General features: G+C 35.2%; 1 protein-coding gene across 47 annotated transcripts in view; it reads right to left on the bottom strand.

Moving 5' to 3' along the window:
• Positions 1 to 10,000, bottom strand: part of LOC127635166 (nebulin-like) — an 81,838-nt gene that overhangs the window by 70,809 nt on the left and 1,029 nt on the right. For 13 of the 47 annotated variants that reach the window (XM_052114966.1, XM_052114963.1, XM_052114962.1 and 10 more), the window contains exons 3-12: positions 8,758 to 8,847; positions 6,964 to 7,062; positions 6,756 to 6,797; positions 6,493 to 6,594; positions 4,291 to 4,389; positions 4,083 to 4,124; positions 3,820 to 3,921; positions 1,641 to 1,739; positions 1,433 to 1,474; positions 1,170 to 1,271 (exon numbers count right to left, since the gene is read on the bottom strand). In XM_052114966.1, the coding sequence (XP_051970926.1) occupies positions 1,170 to 1,271; positions 1,433 to 1,474; positions 1,641 to 1,739; positions 3,820 to 3,921; positions 4,083 to 4,124; positions 4,291 to 4,389; positions 6,493 to 6,594; positions 6,756 to 6,797; positions 6,964 to 7,062; positions 8,758 to 8,847 (819 nt within the window). The remainder of the gene's footprint in view (positions 1 to 1,169; positions 1,272 to 1,432; positions 1,475 to 1,640; positions 1,740 to 3,819; positions 3,922 to 4,082; positions 4,125 to 4,290; positions 4,390 to 6,492; positions 6,595 to 6,755; positions 6,798 to 6,963; positions 7,063 to 8,757; positions 8,848 to 10,000) is intronic. The other 34 variants (XM_052114968.1, XM_052114980.1, XM_052114974.1 and 31 more) reach the window with 27 other exon arrangements.

The following is a 10,000-nucleotide window of genomic DNA, read 5'->3' as shown; positions in this document are numbered from 1 at the left end:
TCAGTCAATCGAACATTACTGTATCTGTCAATCAAACATTACTGTATCTGTCAATCGAACATTACTGTATCTGTCAATCAAACATTACTGTATCTGTCAGTCAAACATTACTGTATCTGTCAGTCAAACATTACTGTATCTGTCAGTCGAACATTACTGTATCTGTCAATCATACATTACTGTATCTGTCAGTCAAACATTACTGTATCTGTCAATCAAACATTACTGTATCTGTCAATCAAACATTACTGTATCTGTCAATCATACATTACTGTATCTGTCAGTGAAACATTACTGTATCTGTCAATCATACATTACTGTATCTGTCAGTCAAACATTACTGTATCTGTCAATCATACATTACTGTATCTGTCAGTGAAACATTACTGTATCTGTCAATCAAACATTACTGTATCTGTCAGTCAAACATTACTGTATCTGTCAATCATACATTACTGTATCTGTCAAACGTACATTACTGTATCTGTCAGTCAAACATTACTGTATCTGACAATCATACATTACTGTATCTGTCAATCGTACATTACTGTATCTGTCAGTCAAACATTACTGTATCTGTCAATCGAACAATACTCTATCTGTCAATCAAACATTACTGTATCTGTCAATCGTACATTAATGTATCTGTCAGTCAAACATTACTGTATCTGTCAATCGAACAATACTCTATCTGTCAATCAAACATTACTGTATCTGTCAATCAAACATTACTGTATCTGTCAATCGTACATTACTGTATCTGTCAATCATACATTACTGTATCTGTCAATCGAACAATACTGTGTCTGTCAATCATACATTACTGTATCTGTCAGTCGAACATTACTGTATCTGTGAAACGTACATTACTGTATCTGTCAGTCAAACATTACTGTATCTGACAATCATACATTACTGTATCTGTCAATCATACATTACTGTATCTGTCAGTCAAACATTACTGTATCTGTCAATCGAACAATACTCTATCTGTCAATCAAACATTACTGTATCTGTCAATTGTACATTACTGTATCTGTCAGTCAAACATTGCTGTATCTGTCAATCGAACAATACTCTATCTGTCAATCAAACATTACTGTATCTGTCAATCAAACATTACTGTATCTGTCTGTCAAACATTAATACAGCTGATGTTTGATTCTCACCTCACTGTAGAGTTGTGAGACGTCTTTAGCTTGTTGAATTTCTAATGTCTCAGCAGCACACAATTGTAAACTCTTCAAAACCTTCTGTCTGCTGGTTTTAGTCTTTGTTCAAAACAAATGAAACAAATATAAGTATGTTACACATTTGATAGAAAGTTGTTTATCGTGCATCATAACACCACAGCGCACACACTGATATTCAGTGATATGAGGGACAGCGTGTGAATGAGCTTGTGATTGTTGGGTGTGTGATATGAATGTACCTCTGTCTGAGACACTGTGAGAGTCTCTCCTCCAACATCATCCTATAATATAAACATACACGTTGTCAGAAATGCAGTACATCCACAGTCAATGTTACATCTGTAGCAGAATACACAGTCAAATATTGGTTTGATGATTGAAAGTTATTGTTCATTACTGAGACGTGAGAGTGTGTGAATGATAATAGAAATGTTCCTGATGTCTCACCTCACTGGGAACATCAGACACACACTGACTGTCTGTGACTGTGTTTACTGGATCAGATGAGATGGAGTTTGATTCCTTCAGAACATCTTCATTCTGTTCCTGCAGTTTAACACACAGACAACAACGTTTAAAAGATCATCTCTAAATATGAGAGACACGTTTACAATGAAAGTTCTGAACATGTGATAAACATAAGACTGATGTCATGTCAAACACACACTGGAATAAATGCAGTAAATCAACCGTAAATGTGTTGTGTACCTCAGTGTGAGTGTCTGACAATCATACATTACTGTATCTGTCAATCGAACATTACTGTATCTGTCAGTCAAACATTAGTGTATCTGTCAGTCAAACATTAGTGTATCTGTCAGTCGAACATTACTGTATCTGTCAATCATACATTACTGTATCTGTCAATCATACATTACTGTATCTGTCAGTCAAACATTACTGTATCTGTCAATCAAACATTACTGTATCTGTCAATTGAACATTACTGTATCTGTCAATCAAACATTACTGTATCAGTCAATCGAACATTACTGTATCTGTCAATCAAACATTACTGTATCTGTCAATCGAACATTACTGTATCTGTCAATCAAACATTACTGTATCTGTCAGTCAAACATTACTGTATCTGTCAGTCAAACATTACTGTATCTGTCAGTCGAACATTACTGTATCTGTCAATCATACATTACTGTATCTGTCAGTCAAACATTACTGTATCTGTCAATCAAACATTACTGTATCTGTCAATCAAACATTACTGTATCTGTCAATCATACATTACTGTATCTGTCAGTGAAACATTACTGTATCTGTCAATCATACATTACTGTATCTGTCAGTCAAACATTACTGTATCTGTCAATCATACATTACTGTATCTGTCAGTGAAACATTACTGTATCTGTCAATCAAACATTACTGTATCTGTCAGTCAAACATTACTGTATCTGTCAGTCAAACATTACTGTATCTGTCAATCATACATTACTGTATCTGTCAATCATACATTACTGTATCTGTCAGTCAAACATTACTGTATCTGTCAGTCGAACATTACTGTATCTGTCAATCATACATTACTGTATCTGTCAGTCAAACATTACTGTATCTGTCAATCATACATTACTGTATCTGTCAGTGAAACATTACTGTATCTGTCAATCAAACATTACTGTATCTGTCAGTCAAACATTACTGTATCTGTCAATCAAACATTACTGTATCTGTCAATCATACATTACTGTATCTGTCAGTCAAACATTACTGTATCTGTCAATCAAACATTACTGTATCTGTCAATCATACATTACTGTATCTGTCAGTCAAACATTACTGTATCTGTCAATCAAACATTACTGTATCTGTCAGTGAAATATTACTGTATCTGTCAATCGAACATTACTGTATCTGTCAATCAAACATTACTGTATCTGTCAGTCAAACATTACTGTATCTGTCAATCATACATTACGGTATCTGTCAGTCGAACATTACTGTATCTGTCAATCAAAAATTACTGTATCTGTCAATCGTACATTACTGTATCTGTCAATCAAACATTACTGTTTCTGTAAATCAAACATTACTGTATCTGTCAATCAAACATGAATGTTTCTGTCAATCAAACATTACTGTTTCTGTAAATCAAACATTACTGTATCTGTCAATCAAACATTACTGTTTCTGTCAATCAAACATTACTGTATCTGTCAATCGTACATTACTGTATCTGTCAGTCAAACATTACTGTATCTGTCAATCGAACAATACTCTATCTGTCAATCAAACATTACTGTATCTGTCAATCAAACATTACTGTTTCTGTCAATCGTACATTACTGTATCTGTCAATCATACATTACTGTATCTGTCAATCGAACAATACTGTGTCTGTCAATCATACATTACTGTATCTGACAATCATACATTACTGTATCTGTCAGTCGAACATTACTGTATCTGTCAATCAAACATTACTGTATCTGTCAAACGTACATTACTGTATCTGTCAGTCAAACATTACTGTATCTTACAATCATACATTACTGTATCTGTCAATCATACATTACTGTATCTGTCAGTCAAACATTACTGTATCTGTCAATCGAACATTACTGTATCTGTCAATCAAACATTAATACAGCTGATGTTTGATTCTCACCTCACTGTAGAGTTGTGAGACGTCTTTAGCTTGTTGAATTTCTAATGTCTCAGCAGCACACAATTGTAAACTCTTCAAAACCTTCTGTCTGCTGGTTTTAGTCTTTGTTCAAAACAAATGAAACAAATATAAGTATGTTACACATTTGATAGAAAGTTGTTTATCGTGCATCATAACACCACAGCGCACACACTGATATTCAGTGATATGAGGGACAGCGTTTGAATGAGCTTGTGATTGTTGGGTGTGTGATATGAATGTACCTCTGTCTGAGACACTGTGAGAGTCTCTCCTCCAACATCATCCTATAATATAAACATACACGTTGTCAGAAATGCAGTACATCCACAGTCAATGTTACATCTGTAGCAGAATACACAGTCAAATATTGGTTTGATGATTGAAAGTTATTGTTCATTACTGAGACGTGAGAGTGTGTGAATGATAATAGAAATGTTCCTGATGTCTCACCTCACTGGGAACATCAGACACACACTGACTGTCTGTGACTGTGTTTACTGGATCAGATGAGATGGAGTTTGATTCCTTCAGAACATCTTCATTCTGTTCCTGCAGTTTAACACACAGACAACAACGTTTAAAAGATCATCTCTAAATATGAGAGACACGTTTACAATGAAAGTTCTGAACATGTGATAAACATATGACTGATGTCATGTCAAACACACACTGGAATAAATGCAGTAAATCAACCGTAAATGTGTTGTGTACCTCAGTGTGAGTGTCTGTCAATCATACATTACTGTATCTGTCAATCGAACATTACTGTATCTGTCAATCAAACATTACTGTATCTGTCAGTCAAACAATATTGTATCTGTCAATCAAACATTACTGTATCTGTCAGTCAAACAATACTGTATCTGTCAATCAAACATTACTGTATCTGTCAGTCAAACATTACTGTATCTGTCAGTCGAACATTACTGTATCTGTCAATCGAACATTACTGTATCTGTCAATCAAACATTACTGTATCTGTCAATCACACATTAGTGTATCTGTCAGTCGAACATTACTGTATCTGTCAATCATACATTACTGTATCTGTCAGTCAAACAATACTGTATCTGTCAGTCAAACATTACTGTATCTGTCAATCATACATTACTGTATCTGTCAATCGAACATTACTGTATCTGTCAATCGAACATTACTGTATCTGTCAATCGAACATTACTGTATCTGTCAATCAAACATTACTGTTTCAGTAAATCAAACATTACTGTATCTGTAAGTAAAACATTACTGTATCTGTCAATCGAACATTACTGTATCTGTCAATCAAACATTACTGTAGCTGTCAGTCAAACATTACTGTATCTGTCAATCAAACATTACTGTATCTGTCAGTGAAACATTACTGTATCTGTCAATCATACATTACTGTATCTGTCAGTCAAACATTACTGTATCTGTCAATCAAACATTACTGTATCTGTCAATCGAACATTACTGTATCTGTCAATCATACATTACTGTATCTGTCAGTCAAACATTACTGTATCTGTCAATCAAACATTACTGTATCTGTCAGTGAAACATTACTGTATCTGTCAATCAAACATTACTGTATCTGTCAATCGAACATTACTGTATCTGTCAATCATACATTACTGTATCTGTCAGTCAAACATTACTGTATCTGTCAATCAAACATTACTGTATCTGTCAGTGAAACATTACTGTATCTGTCAGTCAAACATTACTGTATCTGTCAGTGAAACATTACTGTATCTGTCAGTCAAACATTACTGTATCTGTCAGTCAAACATTACTGTATCTGTCAGTGAAACATTACTGTATCTGTCAATCGAACATTACTGTATCTGTCAATCAAACATTACTGTATCTGTCAGTCAAACATTACTGTATCTGTCAATCAAACATTACGGTATCTGTCAGTGAAACATTACTGTATCTGTCAATCAAACATTACTGTATCTGTCAGTCAAACATTACTGTATCTGTCAATCATACATTACTGTATCTGTCAATCAAAAATTACTGTATCTGTCAATTGTACATTACTGTATCTGTCAATCAAACATTACTGTTTCTGTAAATCAAACATTACTGTATCTGTCAATCAAACATGACTGTTTCTGTCAATCAAACATTACTGTATCTGTCAATCGTACATTACTGTATCTGTAAGTCAAACATTACTGTATCTGTCAATCGAACATTACTGTATCTGTCAATCGAACAATACTCTATCTGTCAATCAAACATTACTGTATCTGTCAATCAAACATTACTGTATCTGTCAATCGTACATTACTGTATCTGTCAATCATACATTACTGTATCTGTCAATCGAACAATACTGTGTCTGTCAATCATACATTACTGTATCTGACAATCATACATTACTGTATCTGTCAGTCGAACATTACTGTATCTGTCAATCAAACATTACTGTATCTGTCAAACGTACATTACTGTATCTGTCAGTCAAACATTACTGTATCTGACAATCATACATTACTGTATTTGTCAATCGTACATTACTGTATCTGTCAATCATACATTACTGTATCTGTCAGTCAAACATTACTGTATCTGTCAATCGAACATTACTGTATCTGTCAATCAAACATTACTGTATCTGTCTGTCAAACATTAATACAGCTGATGTTTGATTCTCACCTCACTGTAGAGTTGTGAGACGTCTTTAGCTTGTTGAATTTCTAATGTCTCAGCAGCACACAATTGTAAACTCTTCAAAACCTTCTGTCTGCTGGTTTTAGTCTTTGTTCAAAACAAATGAAACAAATATAAGTATGTTACACATTTGATAGAAAGTTGTTTATCGTGCATCATAACACCACAGCGCACACACTGATATTCAGTGATATGAGGGACAGCGTGTGAATGAGCTTGTGATTGTTGGGTGTGTGATATGAATGTACCTCTGTCTGAGACACTGTGAGAGTCTCTCCTCCAACATCATCCTATAATATAAACATACACGTTGTCAGAAATGCAGTACATCCACAGTCAATGTTACATCTGTAGCAGAATACACAGTCAAATATTGGTTTGATGATTGAAAGTTATTGTTCATTACTGAGACGTGAGAGTGTGTGAATGATAATAGAAATGTTCCTGATGTCTCACCTCACTGGGAACATCAGACACACACTGACTGTCTGTGACTGTGTTTACTGGATCAGATGAGATGGAGTTTGATTCCTTCAGAACATCTTCATTCTGTTCCTGCAGTTTAACACACAGACAACAACGTTTAAAAGATCATCTCTAAATATGAGAGACACGTTTACAATGAAAGTTCTGAACATGTGATAAACATATGACTGATGTCATGTCAAACACACACTGGAATAAATGCAGTAAATCAACCGTAAATGTGTTGTGTACCTCAGTGTGAGTGTCTGTCAATCATACATTACTGTATCTGTCAATCGAACATTACTGTATCTGTCAATCAAACATTACTGTATCTGTCAATCAAACATTACTGTATCTGTCAATCACACATTAGTGTATCTGTCAGTCGAACATTACTGTATCTGTCAATCATACATTACTGTATCTGTCAGTCAAACAATACTGTATCTGTCAGTCAAACATTACTGTATCTGTCAATCATACATTACTGTATCTGTCAGTCGAACATTACTGTATCTGTCAATCAAACATTACTGTATCTGTCAGTCAAACAATATTGTATCTGTCAATCAAACATTACTGTATCTGTCAGTCAAACAATACTGTATCTGTCAATCAAACATTACTGTATCTGTCAGTCGAACATTACTGTATCTGTCAATCGAACATTACTGTATCTGTCAATCGAACATTACTGTATCTGTCAATCAATCATTACTGTATCTGTCAATCATACATTACTGTATCTGTCAGTCAAACATTACTGTATCTGTCAATCAAACATTACTGTATCTGTCAGTGAAACATTACTGTATCTGTCAATCATACATTACTGTATCTGTCAGTCAAACATTACTGTATCTGTCAATCAAACATTACTGTATCTGTCAGTCAAACATTACTGTATCTGTCAATCATACATTACTGTATCTGTCAGTCAAACATTACTGTATCTGTCAATCAAACATTACTGTATCTGTCAGTCAAACATTACTGTATCTGTCAATCATACATTACTGTATCTGTCAATCAAACATTACTGTATCTGTCAGTGAAACATTACTGTATCTGTCAATCATACATTACTGTATCTTTCAGTCAAACATTACTGTATCTGTCAATCAAACATTACTGTATCTGTCAGTCAAACATTACTGTATCTGTCAATCAAACATTACTGTATCTGTCAATCATATATCACGGTATCTGTCAATCGTACATTACTGTATCTGTCAATCGTACATTACTGTATCTTTCAATCAAACATTACTGTATTTGCCAATCGAACATTACTGTACCTGTCAGTCAAACATTACTGTATCTGTCAGTCAAACATTACTGTATCTGTCAATCGAACGCACACTGGAATAAATGCAGTAAATCAACAGTAAATGTCTTGACTGTGACTGTGACTGAATATAAATCAAAACATTCATTTCATGAAACTAGTGATGCTCATAACTGAACCTGCTGTGTGTGAATGAAAGAAGATTGTGTTTAATCGAGTGTGTGAAATATGTCTGACACATTTGAACTGAAACGAAGCTGCTGAAGTCTCAAATGAATCATTTTCTTATTGTGGCGGTGAATTAATATTCTCATTATGACTGAATACTGTAGAAACGACACTTTGAGAACTGTTGTTTACTGATTACTCATACGTGTTATTTCATGTCTATCCAAAGTAAGAAACGGTCAGATCAATATTCCCTGAATAATAAAACTCTATTCTGACTGTATTGTGATTATGAGTCCAGAACAACATGTGGAATCCAGATTTACCTCTGCGTGAGATTCAGACACAGTGTGAGCAGACGTGTTTTGTGTGAACGCCACATATGAGCTCATCTCGGATTCCTCTCCGCTGCGATTCTGAAAATCACAATTAGTTAAATGAGCATAAACATATTGTTCACCCTTCAGCGTTATAGTAACGGGCCTGTATTGCATTTATAGTTTCTGCGTCACTGATTTCCATGTTATTCCAGGTTTTCCCAGACTATGGGAATGCTGTTATTACTTAAGTACAGCAGATTATGTATTTGTTTACTGTTTAATGCTGACTGTCATTTTGTAAATGTTTTGCTATTTTTTGGGCTCACAATCACACACACAATCACACACACAATCGTACACACACACACACACACACACACACACACACACACACACACACACACACACACACACACACACACACAATCACACACACACACACAATCATACCCACACACAATCATACCCACACACACACAATCATACACACACACACAATCATACACACACACACACACACACACACACAATCATACACACACAAAATCACACACACACACACACACACACAATCATTCACACACACAATCACACACACACACACACACACACAATCACACACACACACACACACACAATCACACACACACACACACACACAATCACACACAATCATACACACACACACACACACACACACAATCATACACACACACACACACACACACACAATCATACACACACAAAATCACACACACACACACACACACACACACACAATCATACACACACACAATCACACACACACACACACACACACACACACACACAATCACACACACACACACACAATATAAGTAATGTTTTTATTACTAAAACAGTCATAGTTTATTAGGGTTATCATTTTCCACTCTGGTTTTTGCACACATAGCCGCACTGAGGCGCAGATCAACGGAAATGTATCCAAACGGTCAAAGACGTCCAGCTAGTCCATGTCTACACCAACACACACCAATGAAACAGTGCCGATGGGTGAAAGAACAGTTGAGCCGTTTCACAGCAGCTGAATGAATCTCCTCTTCCGAGTTGTAACTTCACACTTCGTCTTTTAAAAGCGGCGCGATTAACATGACAACGGTCAAAGGCGGCTGTCTGACGCATGTTATATGCTAAATAAATAAATAAAATAATAAAACTTAAGTTTAGTCCAGATGGGTCCCCTTTCGTGTTCAGAAATGGTTAGTCACAC

This window comes from Xyrauchen texanus, chromosome 42 (assembly GCF_025860055.1).
Source record: "Xyrauchen texanus isolate HMW12.3.18 chromosome 42, RBS_HiC_50CHRs, whole genome shotgun sequence".
Lineage (NCBI taxonomy): Eukaryota > Metazoa > Chordata > Actinopteri > Cypriniformes > Catostomidae > Xyrauchen > Xyrauchen texanus.
The sequence above is the reverse complement of the archived record's forward strand: the minus strand, read 5'-3'. Positions and strand labels throughout refer to the sequence as shown.